The sequence below is a fragment of the Salvelinus sp. IW2-2015 genome, linkage group LG12, assembly GCF_002910315.2.
Source record: "Salvelinus sp. IW2-2015 linkage group LG12, ASM291031v2, whole genome shotgun sequence".
In the NCBI taxonomy this organism is placed as follows: domain Eukaryota; kingdom Metazoa; phylum Chordata; class Actinopteri; order Salmoniformes; family Salmonidae; genus Salvelinus; species Salvelinus sp. IW2-2015.
The window spans coordinates 4,372,518-4,390,164 of record NC_036852.1 but is presented as its reverse complement, the minus strand read 5'-3'; the positions used below and the strand labels follow the sequence as shown (position 1 = coordinate 4,390,164).

At 39.4% G+C, this 17,647-nt stretch overlaps 1 protein-coding gene across 1 annotated transcript in view; it reads left to right on the top strand.

Moving 5' to 3' along the window:
- The window catches only part of LOC111971067 (inactive dipeptidyl peptidase 10-like), a 48,394-nt gene that overhangs the window by 21,013 nt on the left and 9,734 nt on the right, over positions 1-17,647 (top strand). Inside the window, exons 4-10 of the mRNA XM_070445926.1 lie at positions 3,503-3,597; positions 10,354-10,428; positions 12,115-12,167; positions 12,356-12,437; positions 14,698-14,818; positions 15,546-15,700; positions 17,060-17,157. Coding sequence (XP_070302027.1) covers positions 3,503-3,597; positions 10,354-10,428; positions 12,115-12,167; positions 12,356-12,437; positions 14,698-14,818; positions 15,546-15,700; positions 17,060-17,157 — 679 coding nt within the window. The remainder of the gene's footprint in view (positions 1-3,502; positions 3,598-10,353; positions 10,429-12,114; positions 12,168-12,355; positions 12,438-14,697; positions 14,819-15,545; positions 15,701-17,059; positions 17,158-17,647) is intronic.

The window sequence follows — 17,647 nt, the reverse complement described above, 5'->3', positions numbered from 1 at the left end:
AGTGGTTGTCCATAAATATAGAATATGAAGTGGTTGTCCATAAATATAGAATATGAAGTGGTTGTCCTTAAATATAGAATATGAAGTGGTTGTCCTTAAATATAGAATATGAAGTGTATATTATAGATATACCCTGGGGGATGTCATGAGTGATTCAACATAGTATCAACTTCATCACCACAGTCATACCCTATTAGCTTGTCCATACACATGTCCAGCATGATCACGACTACCAACATATGTGATTCCATAACCTCTGACATGTCTCTGTAATAATTCATTATTCATGTCCACCTCTGTATTCATATATATTTTCATGTCCATGTTTTGGTGACTGATACAGTTTTTCTATTAATCATGTAGTAGTATCTCAAATTGGAAGACGTATTTTTAGCAGTCGCTTTTATCCAAAGTGCCTACATTTTCTCATGGGTGGCCCCAGCAGGAATCTAACCCATAATTCTGATGTTGCTAGTGTCATACTCTTATCAACTGAGCCACACAGGACCACAACACTAATTTTACCTGATTATGGTCTACATAGATCGTGGTTGAATGTCATGTGAGGAAGGCTATTTAAATATTATAATTGCCTAGCCTTGTGGACATAGGAGGAATTTTCATTAACTGAATATAAATATATTTCGAATGACGTCACCGAGGCAGAGACGGCAGTGGCAAAGCGAGCGGGCTGTTTAAAGGTTATAGTGCCACGAGCTCCAGCTAGATAGTGTGACTCACCACATAGGCTACAGGCTTCGAACTGGGCTTGTTGGTTGTCTTATTCCTAGTTCTCCTGAAATCAAAGTATTGCTAAATGGTCTGTAGTTGGCCAGGGTTTCTCAAACTCGTTCCTGGGGCCCTCCCTGGGCGCACATTTCGTTTTTTTGCCCTAGCACTACACAGCTGATTCAAATAGCCAACTCATCATGAAGCTTTAATTACTTGAATCAGCTGTGTAGTGCTAGGGCAAAAAAACTAAATGTGCACCCCATGGAGGGCCCCTGGACCGACTTTGGGAAACCCTGTAGTAGGCTACCCTTTTCACACTACTGAGCCAGTCAAGCTGTACTGCACCGGCCTGGTTACACATCCACCATAGTTGCTGGAATATCATCATAGTTTACCTGTATTATCATGTCAAAAGTACGAGTTGAGGTGTCATTCAAATATTCCAATTGTGTTGGACCAGTGAAGCATGTAGCTTCCTACTCCTCTCCGTCAACCTCCCAATGGATCAGTTAGACATGTACATCCTCCGAGTTTTAGGAACCATCCGAGGAACCGCCCCTCGGAAAGAATTCATGCTTTGGCATGTTTTTGTAAGATGTTTCGTGTGAAATCACAAAGGTGTATTTACAAGCAGTAAGCTAACGTTCTAACGTTGCAACGTCCGAGTCATTTCGCACATTTGGCCGTTGCTAGGTGGCTTTGTAGATTTGAATGACATTTTCCATTGTTATTTTTTTATTATTTGAGGAACTCAGTTCTATAATACACTGCTCAAAAAAAATTAAGGGAACACTTAAACAACACAATGTAACTCCAAGTCAATCACACTTCTGTGAAATCAAACTGTCCACTTAGGAAGCAACACTGATTGACAATAAATTTCACATGCTGTTGTGCAAATGGAATAGACAAAAGGTGGAAATTATAGGCAATTAGCCAGACACCCCCAATAAAGGAGTGATTCTGCAGGTGGTGACCACAGACCACTTCTCAGTTCTATGCTCCTGGCTGATGTTTTGGTCACGTTTTGAATGCTGGCGGTGCTTTCACTTATGTGTAAGCATGAGACGGAGTCTAACAACCACGACAAGTGGCTCAGGTTGTGCAGCTCATCCAGGATGGCACATTCAATGCGAGCTGTGGCAAGAAGGTTTGCTAGTGTCTGTCAGCGTAGTGTCCAGAGCATGGAGGCCACTACCAGGAGCAGGCCAGTACATCAGGAGACGTGGAGGAGGCCGTAGGAGGGCAACACAACCCAGCAGCAGGACCGCTACCTCCGCCTTTGAGCAGGAGGAGGACTGCCAGAGCCCTGCAAAATGACCTCCAGCAGGCCCAAAATGTGCATGTGTCAGCATATGGTCTCACAAGGCTCTGAGGATCTCATCTCGGTACCTGATGGCAGTCAGGCTAACTCTGGCGAGCACATGGAGGGCTTGCGGCCCCAACAAGAAATGCCACCCCACACCAGACTGACCCACCGCCAAACGCGTCATGCTGGAGGATGTTGCAGGCAGCAGAACGTTCTCCACGGCGTCTCAGACTCTGTCACGTCTGTCACATGTGCTTCATGTGCGCAGTGTGAACCTTCTTTCATCTGTGAAGAGCACAGGGCGCCAAGTGGCGAATTTGCCAATCTTGGTGTTCTCTGGCAAATACCAAACGTCCTGCACGGTGTTGGGCTGTAAGCACAACCCCCACCTGTGGCGTCGGGCCCTCATACCACCCTCATGGAGTCTGTTTCTGATCCGGTTGAGCAGACTAATGCACTTTGTGCCTGCGAGTCATTTGAGGCTTGGCATGCTCCTCCTGCTCGGCGGAGGTAGCGGTCACTGTCTGGCTGTGTTGCCCTCCTAACGGCCTCCTCCGTTCTGATCTCTGGATGTTCCTGATCCAGGCCTCCATGCTCCTGGACACTACGCTGACATACACAGCAAACCTTCTTGCCACAGCTCGCATTGATGTGCCATCCTGGACGAGCTGCACTACCTGAGCCACTTGTGTGGGTTTGTAGACTCCGTCCTCATGCTACCACTAGAGTGAGAGCACCGCCAGCCATTCAAAAGTGACAAAAACATCAGCCAGGAAGCATAGCAACTGAGAAGTGGTCTGTTGGTCACCACCTGCAGAATCACTCCTTTATTGGGGGTGTCTTGCTAATTGCCTATAATTTCCACCTTTTGTCTATTCCATTTGTACAACAGCATGTGAAATTTATTGTCAATCAGTGTTGCTTCCTAAGTGGACAGTTTGATTTCACAGAAGTGTGATTGACTTGGAGTTACATTGTGTTGTTTAAGTGTTCCCTTTATTTTTTTGAGCAGTGTATATAACATAATATAATGCTGACCAACCGTTTTACACTCGTTCTGCATTATTTAGCATACCAGTTACGTAGCTGCATTTAAGATCACATTTTTACTCAGAGCAACTGCCCGAGGCCAACAACTGTGAATTGGGAGCCATCTTCCTAAAGATAGATAGTGAGATTTGTAATGCAGAACAAAAGAAAGCCATTGCAATAATGTGGCTGGCTGGCTGGCTGACTGCAGGTCAAAAAGGTTTTGCTCAGTAGAAATGATGAGAGATGAGAGGCACTCTTAAAATGAACTGCTGGAAAATGAAATGCCTTCTCCCTCTCTCTTTGGGGTCTGAAATGGATATTGATAAGTGGTTATACAATGTCAGAATGTGTAGGCCTATTTTTTTCATCTTATCTAAAATGTGGTTATTAAGGAACATTTTACAACCTTTTTCTTTTATCATTTTACAGATTCAGAGGTTTTGTACAGGAACCGAGACGGCCACGTCATCAAGTTCAACTTTGCTTTAAACGAAACAGAAATGATCCTGAGAAATATCACGTTTGTAAGTAGCTTGCCACCTATGGGTCCCCCTCTCTAACCTCAATTGACCGATCAGCATTCATAAAACAGTACCATATTGACCCATCAGCATTCATAACACAATACTATATTGACCTATCAGCATTCATAACACAGTACCATATTGACCCATCATCATTCATAACACAGTAACATATTGACCCATCATCATTCATAACACAGTACTATATTGACCCATCAGCATTCATAACACAGTACCATATTGACCCATCAGCATTCATAACACAGTAAGATATTGACCCATCAACATTCATAACACAGTAAGATATTGACCCATCAACATTCATAACACAATACAATTGATCCATCAGCATTCATAACACAGTACCATATTGACCCATCAGCTCATAACACAGTACCATATTGACCTATCGTATTTCATAACACAATACCATATTGACCTATCAGCATTCATAACACAGTAATATATTGACCCATCAACATTCATAACACAGTACCATATTGATCCATCAACATTCATAACACAGTACCATATTGACCCCATCAAGCATTCATAAAACACAGTACCATATTGATCCATCAGCATTCAAACACAATACCATATTGACCCATCAGCATTCATAACACAGTACAATATTGATCTATCCAGCATTCATAAACACAGTACCATATTGACCCATCAGCGATTCATAACACAGTACCACTATTGACCGATCAGCATTCATAACACAGTACCATATTGACCCATCAGCATTCATAACACAATACCATATTGACCCATCAGCATTCATAAACAGTACAATTTGACCCATCAGCATTCATAACACGTACCATATTGATCCATCAACATTCATAACACAGTACAATATTGATCCATCAGCATTCATAACACAGTAACATATGACCCATCAACATTCATAACACGTACATAATTGATCCAGCAGCATTCATAACACAGTACAATATTGATCTATCAGCATTCATAACACAGTACAATATTGACCATCATCATTCATAACACAGTACAATATTGACCATCATCATTCATCAACACAGACAATATTTGACCCATCATCATTCATAACACAGTAACATATTGACCCTCCAGCATTCATAAACACAGTAACCAATATTGACCCATCAGCATTCAAATAACACAGTACCATATTGATCCATCAACATTTCATAACCAGTACAATATTGATCCATCAGCATTCATACACAGTAAACATATGCCATCAAATTAACCAGACATACCTCAGACATTTCATAACACATGTACAATATTGATCCATCAGCATTCAAACACAGTACAATATTGATCTATCAGCATTCAAACGACAGTACCATATTGACCTATCAACATTCATAACACAGTACAATATTGACCCATCATCATTCATAACACAGTACAATATTGACCCATCATCATTCATAACACTGTACCATATTGCATAGAAATATCAAAGCTGAGCACATTGTCATTATTTGCCTCCTGTAGCATTGTGATAAATCAATTTAAATATTGAAAAGGTGTGGGCTACGGAGAAAAATATGGCATAGACTGCTACAAGCACTGGAAAGTTCCAGGGGATGAAGGATGAGGGGACGTGTGGTTGTGAGACATTGCGGTGGGAACGTAGGTCTGAGCAGGTGTGATGTCATTGATGTTTAATGAAATGTATGTCTGTCTGTGTATTGTCATTTGTTTATGTATGGTTGTTATTGTTTGAGAAAAAGGATATAATCGTAAAACAAAAAAAAGACTGATCTGACAGGTCATGTTTTATGTGTTGCATAAGGCTAAGCGGCTTTTGACTGTCATTGCCAGGCTTGCTTTTTGCCATTTAATAATCTAACTGAGCGGAAAGCAGGGCACCATTAATCCCTGATTAATGTTTAGACATGCTAGCTACAATTTGGGTGGAAAGGTCATATGCCTGTGATTGTAATAGCACGGTGGCCCTAAGGGGCAAAGTACAGTATACAGGCTGTGTATTGGTTTACCATCATATGAATTATTTCTTAGATCTACAGTGCATTTGGTAATTTTTCAGACCCCTTCCCCTTTTCCACATTTTGTTACGTTATAGCCTTATTCTAAAATTGATTAAATACTTTCCCTCCCAATAACTCTACACACAATACCCCATAATGACAAAGCAAAAACTGATTTTTTTTTTTTGGGGGGGGGTGAATTAAAAATTAAAAACAGAAATACCTTATTTACATAAGTATTCAGACCCTTTGCTTTGAGACTTGAAATTGAGCTCAGGTGCACCCTGTTTCCATTGATCATCCTTGAGATGTTTCTACAACTTGATTGGAGTCCACCTGTGGTACATTTAGTTGATTGGACATCATTTGGAAAGGCACACATCTATCTATAAAAGCACCCACAGTTGACAGTGCATGTCAGAGCAAAAACCAAGCCATGAGGTCGAAGGAATTGTCCATAGAGCTCTGAGACAGGACTATGTCGAGGCACAGACTTGAGGAAGGGTACAAAAACATGTCTGCAGCATTGAAGGTCCCCAAGAACACAGTGGGCTTAATCATTCTTAAATGGAAGAAGTTTGGAACCACCAAGACTCTTCCAAGAGCTGGCCTCCCGGCCAAACTGAGATGCAATCAGGGGGGAGAAGGGCCTTGGTCAGAGAGGTGACCAAGAACCCGATGGTCACTCTGACAGATCTCAGAGTTCCTCTGAGGAGATGGGAGAACCTTCCAGAAGGACAACCATCTCTTCTGCACTCCACCAATCAGGCCTTTATGGTAGGGTGGCCAGACGGAAGCCACTCCTCAGTATAAGGAACATGACAGCCAGCTTGGAATTTGCCAAAAGGCACCTAAATGACTCTCAGACCATGAGTAACAAGATTCTCTGGTCTGATGAAACCAAGACTGAACTCTTTGGCTTGAATGCCAAGCATCACGCCTGGAGGAAAACTGGCACCATCCCTACGTTGAATCATGGGGGTGGCAGCATCAAGACTAGTCAGGATCAAGGGAAAGATGGACGAAGCAAAGTACAGAGAGATCCTTGATGAAAACCTGCTCCATAGCGCTCAGGACCTCGGACTGGGGTGAAGGTTCACTTTCCAACAGGACAACAATCCTAAGCACACAGCCAAGACAATGCAGGAGTGGCTTCGGGACAAGTCTCTAAATGCCTTTGAGTGGCCCAGCCAGAGCCCGGACTTGAACCCGATCGATCATGTCTGGAGAGACCTGAAAATAGCTGTGCAGCAACTCTCTCTATCCAACCATACAGAGCTTGAGTGGATCTGCAAAGAAAAATTGAATAAACTCCCCAAATACAGGTGTGTCAAGCTTGTAGCATTATGCCCAAGAAGGCTGTAATCGCTGCCAAAGGTGCTTCAGCAAAGTTCTCAGTAAAGGGTCTGAATACTTATGTAAATGTGATAAATTGTTGTTGTTTTTTTTACAAAAAAACTGTTTTTGCTTATGGGGTATTGTTTGTAGATTAATGAGGGAAAAACATGTTTGAAATACATTTTAGAATAAGGCTGTAACGTAACAAAATGTGGAAAAAGTCAAGGGGTCTGGAAACTTTCAGAATGTACTGTCTGCACAAGATACTTCCTAGATCTATGTACAAGATACTTCCTAGATCTATGTACAAGATACTTTCTAGATCTATGCACAAGATAACTTCCTAGATCTATGTACAAGATACTTCCTAGATTATGTACAAGATACTTCCTAGATCTATGTACAAGAATACTTCCTAGATCTATGTACAAGATATTTCCTAGATCTATGTACAAGATACTTCCTAGATCTATGTACAAGATACTTCCTAGAATCTATGTACAAGATACTTTCTAGATCTATGTACAATATATTTCCTAGATCTATGTACAAGATACCTCCTAGATCTATGTACAAGATACTTCCTAGATCTATGTACAAGATACTTCCTAGATCTATGCACAAGATACTTCCTAGATCTATGCACAAGATACTTCCTGATTATGCACAAGATACTTCCTAGATCTATGTACAAGATACTTCCTAGATCTATGTACAAGATACTTCCTAAATCTATGTACAAGATACTTCCTAATCTATGTACAGATCTTTAGATAGTAGATACTTCCTAGATCTATGTAAAAGATACTTTCTAGATCTATGTACAAGATACTTCCTAGATCTATGTACAGATACTCCTAGATCTATGTACAAGATACTTCCTAGATCTATGTACAAGATACTTCCTAGATCTATGTACAAGATACTCCTAATCTATGTACAAGATATTCCTAGATCTATGTAATAAATATACTTTCTAGATCTATGTACAAGATATTTCCTAGATCTATGTACAGATACTTCCTAGATCTATGTACAAGATACTTCCTAGATCTATGTACAATATACTTCCTAGATCTATGTACAAGATACTTCCTAGATCTATGTACAAGATACTTCCTAGATCTATGTACAAGATACTTCTAGATCATGTACAAGATACTTCCTAAATCTATGTACAAGATATTTCCTAGATCTATGTACAATATACTTCCTAGATCTATGTACAAGATACTTCCTAAATCTATGTACAAGATATTTCCTAGATTCTATGTACAAGATACTTCCTAGATCTATGTACAAGATACTTCCTAGATCTATGTACAAGATATTTCCTAGATCTATGTACAAGATACTTCCTAGATCTATGTACAAGATACTTCCTAGATCTATGTACAAGATATTTCCTAGATCTATGTACAAGATACTTCCTAGAGTCTATGTACAAGATATTTCCTAGAATCTATGTACAGATACTTCCTAGATCTATGTACAAGATAACTTCTTAGATCTATGTACAAGATATTTCTAGATCTATGTACAAGATACTTCCTAGATCTATGTACAAGATACTTCCTAGATCTATGTACAAGATACTTCCTAGATCTATGTACAAGATACTTCCTAGATCTATGTACAAGATACTTCCTAGATCTATGACAGATACTCCTAGATCTATGTAAATACTTCCTAGATCTATGTACAAGATACTTCCTAGATCTATGTAAAAGATACTTCCTAGATCTATGTAAAATATACTTCCTAGATCTATGTACAAGATATTTCCTAGATCTATGTACAAGATACTTCCTAGATTATGTAAAATATACTTCCTAGATCTTGTACAGATATTCCTAGATCTATGTACAAGAATCTCTAGATCTATGTAAAATATACTTCTAGATCTATGTACAGATACTTCCTAGATCTATGTACAAGATACTTCCTAGATCTATGTACAAGATACTTCCTAGATCTATGTACAAGATACTTCCTAGATCTATGTACAAGATACTTCCTAGATCTATGTACAAGATACTTCTAGATCTATGTACAGATACTTCCTAGATCTATGTACAAGATACTTCCTAGATCTATGTACAAGATTACTTCCTAGATCTATGTACAAGATACTTCCTAGATCTATGTACAAGATACTTCCTAAATCTATGTACAAGATACTTCCTAGATCTATGTACAAGATACTTCCTAGATCTATGTACAAAGATACTTCCTAGATCTATGTACAAGATACTTCCTAGATCTATGTCACAAGATACTTCCTAGATCTATGTACAAGATACTTCCTAGATCTATGTACAAGATACTTCCTGATTATGTACAAGATACTTCCTAGATCTATGTACAAGATACTTCTAGATCTATGTACAAGATACTTCCTAGATCTATGTACAAGATACTTCTAGATCTATGTACAAGATACTTCCTAGATCTATGTACAAGATACTTCTAGATCATGTACAGTACTTCTAGATCTATGTACAAGATACTTCTAGATCTATGTACAAGATACTTCTAGATCTAGTACAAATCTTCCTAGATCTATGTACAAGATACTTCTAGATCTATGTACAAGATACTTCCTAGATCTATGTACAAGATACTTCCTAGATCTATGTACAAGATACTTCCTAGATCTATGTACAAGATATTCCTAGATCTATGTACAAGAATATTTCCTAGATTATGTACAAGATACTTCCTAATCTATGTACAAGATACTTCCTAGATCTATGTACAAGATACTTCCTAGATCTATGTACAAAGATACTTCCTAGATCTATGTACAAGATACTTCCCTAGATCTATGTACAAGATACTTCCTAGATCTATGTACAAGATACTTCCTAGATCTATGTACAAGATACTTCCTAGATCTATGTACAAGATACTTCTAGATCTATGTACAAGATACTTCCTAGATCTATGACAAGTACTTCCTAGATTATGTACAAGATAACTTACTAGATCTATGTAAAATATACTTCCTAGATCTATGTACAAGATACTTCCTAGATCTATTGTACAAGATACTTACTAGATCTATGTACAGATACTTCCTAGATCTATGTACAGATACTTACTAGATCTATGTAAAATATACTTTCTAGATCTATGTACAAGATACTTCCTAGATCTATGTACAAATTACTTCCTAGATCTATGTACAAGATACTTCCTAGATCTATGTACAAGATACTTCCTAGATCTATGTACAAGATACTTCCTAGATCTATGTAACAAGATACTTCTAGATCTATGTACAAGATACTTCCTAGATCTTATGTACAAGACAAGAATACTTCCTAGATCTATGTAAAATATACTTTCTAGATCTATGTACAAGATGTAMTAACCTTCAGATGTTTTATTTGTGACTTCTGTCTTTCCCTTGTCCTAGGTGTCTTTCAAAGTTGCCAAATATTCCCTCTCTCCAGACATGAAATATGTGCTATTTGCTTACGAAGTGAAACAGGTAGGATATGAAGAGCCGTTAACCCTCCTGTTGTGTTCGTTTCATGTGAATTAATTCTGTGGTCCCGGTCCAAAATGACCGCCCCATTATAGCTGATTATAAATCCATAATAATGTATGTATATTATCACCTAATGCTGTGTTAGATCTTTTTTATCAACTGAAGTTCTTGTGAACATTACAAGTTTTGAATTTCTATTTGCTATTTATGGCCTGTAGGACTCATTGACCTGAGCTCATACATCTCGTTTTTGAGTAAAAAAAGCATAATGTATGGATTATTTTGACTATAACAAATACTCAGATGAAACACATTGTGCTCTTTGTCACAGACTACTTCACTGTCAGTTTCCTGGCCTCTCTCCTCCTCACCAGTGTCATTATCAACGATATGATCAAGAGCCTCACATACAGTATATCATTTGGTCATTGTGCTGCCACAGAATGAATTGTGAGCAAGGCCTCAAATAAGCTTTATATACCAGAGCTGCGAGAAAAGTTCTATATATTATTGAAACAATGTTGCGATTGTTTGTGAGAATGCCAACAGGTGTGGTTCCCGTGGGGGAAAGATTCTATTGGGGAAAGGTTCCCATGGGGTTTGCCATGGAAGCCAAGAAGGGGAGTGAGGTGTGTGTGTGTGTGTGATCAAACACACATGCATGTGGGGGTCTGGGAGAGGAAGTGTGTCCATCTGATGAATGGGCATGTGCCGGAACTGAATTTTATACACTAATTGTAGTCTCACCCATTCATTTCTAATGACCGGTCATTTTTGACTGGGAACACCACAGGTGTACAAAAGTTAAATAAAACACCCAAAATGTCATGAAAATCATCAAAATGTATTTTGTGTGTTTAGATGCCCTGTGTGGACAAAGTCATGGAACCTTATGACAATCAGATTAAACAAACTACATTTTTCAGAGAGAAAACTTGTTAATCGGTCCAATTCAGTGGTTCCCATGACCCTAAGCATAGGTTGAGTCTCAATTGTTATTCCCTGATTCCTAGCCTCCTCTTTCCTCGCCTCATTCTCAGAATGCATCGGAGGAGAAGGTCCGAAGGAAATCTCAGATCTTCTGTTTTAATGCGTTTTGAGAAGGACTTGAGGCGAGAGGACGCGAGGATTCAAGGAAATTGCAATTGAGATTCAGCCATAGTCTGACTGGGAAGGAGACCAAACCGCAAATAGGCTCTGATCAGAAATCAGATTGCACCAGCTGGGTTAATGGCGGGTGTACTAACCTCATTGAGTTTTATCTTCTTTTTCCTTCTTTATTCACATTTTATGTGTTTTTACGTATTAATATTTAGGCCCAAACCAAGGATCTCTCATTGATTTCCTCTTTGTTTAATGGCTGGATCGCTGGCAACCAAGGTTTGGAAACATTGCACCAGAATGGGATTCCCTAGAGAATGGACTGATGCAAATGTTGTTTAGTTGTGTCATGCATTATTATTATGCAGTATCAAAGTTTGCGTGATGATTAACCTTGCCTGACAACTGAAGTTGCGCGTTGGATCCCTGAGCTGTGCGGACTAACACAGTCTTGAATTATTTTCGGAAACAGTTACATTGTGGAATCCCGACACGTGATTTCTAACATGAATCGTTTGCATCATATATGCTTTATTGTTGTCTATTATTTATTATAACATGAATTGTCAATACTTTTAATTTCAGGTGTATAGACATTCCTATACTGCATCGTACATTGTTTACAACATCCACACAAGGTAAGAGACTGAATGGACTGGTTGATGCTTCATGTCTTGTATTGACATGCATACCCCCACACTGAAGAACATACTGTATTATGTATGATACACCCAATCTTTGACATCTCTAGTTCAACAACAGCTGGGGTTTGTTCATGCCTGTCTGCCTGTCTTTGTGTACTTTTGTGTGCGTGCTTGTGTTTCAGAGAGGTGTGGGAATTGAATCCTCCGGAGGTCCAGAATGCAGTGCTCCAGCATGCAGCGTGGGGTGTGAAGGGACAGCAGCTGGTGAGTCTCTCCTCTCCTCTTCTATGATGCCATACACCTCTTTTCACTCTCTCTCTCTCTCGCTCTCTCTCTCTCTCTCTCAGCCAATCGGAAATCAACCTATGGGCACAGCTCCTAGACTGTCATAGATGCCTCATCACACATATGAAAGAAATTGATAGGTGTGAGCATTATTGATGGATTTTGGACATGGTTCCATCAAGATGTGTTGAACGTACCTTTCTGGCATGCGGGAGACCCGGTTTCAAACCCAGTCGTCACACTAGGGGTTGGTATAAAATTTGCCGTATTTATATTTGTTATGATGACCAGTTGAGGTACAGTTTCTCATGTGAAGGAGTAGAAAGCACTATTTGCTGTATATCAGGCGGCCATTTTGACAGCAGGTGGTCCTGTTACAGATGGGGATGCAGACTACGCTTTTCCGGACCAGACATTTGAGCATCTGTTACTCTGTTCAGAGTTTTTATGGTCACAAACAAAACCCAGCATGTGATTTTTGTCTTGCCGAACATCTGGCGGCTTAACAAAGCACACTTGATTGTTAGAACTTCTTTATGATAGGGGGCAGCATTTTCACTTTTGGATGAATTGTGTGCCCATAGTGAACTGCCTCCTACTCTGTCCCAGATGCTAATATATGCATATTATTACTATTGGATATAAAACACTCTGAAGTTTCTAAAACTGTTTGAATGACGTCTGTGAGTATAACAGAACTCATATGGCAGGCAAAAACCTGAGAAAAAATCCAAACAGGCAGTGAGAATTCTGAGACTGGTKAATGTTCAACTCATCGCCGATTCAATTCCCTGAAAGATATGGATCTGTTTGCACTTCCTACGCCTTCCACTAGATGTCAACAGTCGGTAGAACGTGGAATGAAGCTTATGCTGTGTTGTGGGGCCGGATGGGAGGGGAATGAGTCAGTGGTCTGGCAGATTGCCAGTTCCTGGTCATGCGCTTTCCTCATGATATCGCCTTGCGTTCCATAACTTCTACAGACATGAAGGAATGCTCCGGTTGGAACGTTATTGGATATATATGATAACAACATCCTGAAAATTGATTCTCTACTTAGTTTGACCAGTTTATTCGACCTGTTATATAACTTTTTAAGTTTTCGTCCGAGTTCGCCTGTATTTGCGCGAGCGTTTGGACATGTGCACTAAACATGCTAGCAAAAGTAGCTACTTAGACATACGTAATGGACATTATCGAACAAAACAACGATTTATTGTGGAACTAGGATTCCTGGGAGTGCATTCTGATGAAAATGATCAAAGGTAAGGGAATATTTAGGATGTAATTTCGTATTTCTGTTGACTCCAACATGGCGGAGAAATGTTGTTATGTTTGAGAGCCGTCTCAGATTATTGCATGGTGTGCTTTTTATGTAAAGTTTTTTTGAAATCTGACACAGCGGTTGCATTAAGAACAAGTGTGTCTTTAATTATATGTAAAACATGTATCTTTCATCAAAGTTTATGTTGAGTATTTCTGTTATTTGACGTGGCTCTCTGCAATTTCTCCGGATATTTTGGAGGCATTTCTGAACATGGCGCCATGATTTGTGGATATAAATATGCACATTATCGAACAAAACATAAATGTATTGTGTAACATGATGTCCTATGAGTGTCATCTGATGAGGATCATCAAAGGCTAGTGATTAATTTTATCTCTATTTCTGCTTTTTGTGACTACTATCTTTTGCTGGGAAAATGGCTGTGTTTTTCTGTGGCTATGTACTGAGCTAACATAATCGTTTGGTGTGCTTTCCCCGTAAATCCTTTTTGAAATCAGACATGTTGGCTGGATTCACAACATGTGTAGCTTTAATTTGGTGTCTTTCATGTGTGATTTCATGTGTGATTGATCTTTATAGTAATATATTTGAATTTGGCGCGCTACATTTTTTCTGCCTTTTGGCCAAGTGGGACGCTACCGTCCCACATATCCCAGAGAAGTTAAAAGGGTACAAAAGTGAACCTGTGAAAGGAACTGATTGAAAAAGAGAATACTAAAGTTTAGCAATATATAGTCATTAATCAATACTACCTATTACGGTGCACTTTAATTCCTGATATGGATCATAAATGGAAATAAGTAAATAATAAAATAACTACCATATTTCTCTGGCAGTGAACTAGTGCTGTATTGTAGATACTGATGGGAATCAGAGTCTGGCGTTTGCTGTGCTATAGTTTTATAGCCACCGTGCAAAGCACAACTACAATTCTCTTTACTCTCATTTCAGATCTACATCTTTGAAAACAACATCTATTACCAATCAGATGTGCAGAGCAATTCTCTTAGGATTACTTCGTCGGGAGAGGAAGGAGTCATATTTAATGGAATCGCTGACTGGCTGTATGAAGGTTTGTCTGAATGCCTTGTACCCAAGGACATAATGTCAGGAAAGGTATTCCAGGCATTGGAAATAAATAATGTTCAGCCACAAAGGAATTCATCACTTTCACAGTTGAACAGCTCTCAGTCGCATTCAGGGACGGATGGAATAAGAATTCAAAATTAACTCTACTAACGATATTAGTCCCATTTCTGAAGAATAATTGAATAAATGAGAACTAACTCAGAATTTTTATCAAAGTTAATTAAATATAGATGAAGGAAAGTCATTATTTCACTACAGCAGTGTTGTCTCCTCATGAATGGGCCATAATCCACACATTGTTCCATGCTCAGGGATAGCAGGGACAATTTCATTCATAATTTGCACTTATTATTTACACCTTAATGATGGATTGTAGCCCTGACTTAATTAAGACCAATTTTGTGTTTTATCTACATCAGCCAAAAACAAGTTCCGTAAAAAAACTGTAAGAATTTTTTATTTGCCATCCTTTTGACATATTTTCAACAAGGTTGTGTAAAACACAGATTTCCAATTGATGCAGACACAAATTCTAACTTTCTCTTAACTTTACTTACAATAACATAATGCTCTTATACAGTATATAGCAACTTTAAGTACTGGTGTACAGAAGAAGCCTATATTCATGTGGATAGGACTCGATCCGAAGGAAAAAAACAATAGTATAGTTCAGAGTGTAATTGATGGCAGTTTGGTCCTTGTGTTTTCAGAGGAGATTCTGCAGTCACACATAGTCCACTGGTGGTCACCTGACGGAGAGAGACTGGCCTTCCTCATGATCAACGATACCCTGGTACCCAACATGTTCCTGCCCCGGTTCACTGGCAGCCCCTACCCCAGATCACAGGAGTACCCGTACCCCAAGGTAATGGAGAGACGCGATATAACGGGATAGCATGCTGCTGTAGAAAGTGAGTGTATTTGTCTGTGTCATTATTTTGCCTCCATTGGTGAAATTGTGCTCGTTTGTTGGAAAAACAACACTATTGGTCAACAACAACAACAAAAACTGTTGGCTCAAGGAACAGTTATTTCAGTTCTGATGATATAACTATTGTATGTCTTTGTTGATTCACACAGTATACTAGATTTGAGCTTCGGAAGTCATGTTTCTGTGCTATCGACTGATGCGCTGTATTATGTGTACTGCCTGTCGATACAACATCTATGGCTATCCAGTTATCTAGATTATCCCACGCATAGAGTTGATTAGAAATACTGCTCACATAAAGGTCTTATATTCTGATAGATCAAGTATTTATGGAGTCTCAACAAAAGGGAAATTGGAAACTGAATAAATGATTAGACAAAATGATCAGAACACTGCTCAGATTTTGTAGCAGGAGGTAATAGCGCTTCTAACAAAGGCTGTGATGGTTATGGAATTTTGAATTACGGTTATTTGTCAGCCAAATGGTCACGGTTATAGTTACAAGTATAACCGTTCGAATAGCAAAAAAAAAGAAGCACTGGCTCCTCTGGCTCGTGACTGCACGTCTGGTCTTTTTTAAATGCCCGGCTGTCTACAGTCAGCTGTCTACAGTCAGCTGTCTACAGTCTACAGTCAGCTTTTATCTTCTCTCATCTCTCCTTACATTGGTTGTTAGTGAATCAGGCTTACTCTTACTTATTGCTTTTAGGTAAAGTTTGTCGACTTAAAAATGACGTTCTTCATCCATAATCGTTGTTAACACGATTATAGATTTACCGTGCCAGCCCTACTTCTATCTACATCCGCCAGAACAAAGAAGCCTGCTTGTATGAAGAATTCACAATGATATTCTGCCAGTTCAGTCATTACCTCCAGGGATTAAAAAAAAAAAAATAGATGATTTGCTCGGTCATCTCTGAGATAATCTCTCGTTGGATGTTAAGCTAGGACAGACATCCAAATGGTCCAGGCAAAACAAAGATGTTAAGCTAGGACAGACATCCAAATGGTCCAGGCAAAACAAAGATGTTAAGCTAGGACAGACATCCAAATGGTCCAGGCAAAACAAAGATGTTAAGCTAGGACAGACATCCAAATGGTCCAGGCAAAACAAAGATGTTAAGAATATAATAACCTGTGCGGTCATTTGAAGCATTGATTGTTTGCATAGTTTATAATGAGTTGCTGAATATCCACTGTTCATGCACCTTGGTTTGAAAGCGGTGTAGCAACAGTATTTGTTTTTCTCGGAATACTTACTAATTGACCTTATGAGGATCTTTTTGCTGACAGGCTGGCCAGCCCAACCCTACAGTCAGGCTGTTGGTGGTGAACCTGTACGGTCCCACACACACTCAGGAGCTGGTACCACCTGATGGCCTGAGAGGAAGGTGAGGAAGACACATCATTCTGGCAGCCCCTTAGTTCTTTTAGTGTGCATTTGTAATTGTTGTGGTGCCACCAGGTGTGTCAGGTTATTCTTTGCATGTTATTTCTTTACTAACCGTTATAACCAGTATACGACAATTGAATCTGTATGGCTGCATGTTTAATTGTTTCCAGGGGCAGACTGGGACCAGAAATCGGTATTGTCATTTCTAAAACACCGGCAATTTTTTCCCCTTGAAACCCCCACACCGTCCATTATATTGCTCAAGGCCCCTACATTGGCCCAGTTTTCCCATCGAGGCTCCCATTATTAGCCAGAAAGTGATCATTTTGCGTGAAAAATCCAAGCTAAAGAGGCCCATAGACTAAAAATGAACCAGCCCATCTGGCATTTGCCTGAAATGCCAGAAGGCCAGTCCGCCCCTGATTGTTACAGTGCATGTTTGATCAAGTGCCATTCACAAGTACACAACCATCATTCAGAAATATGAT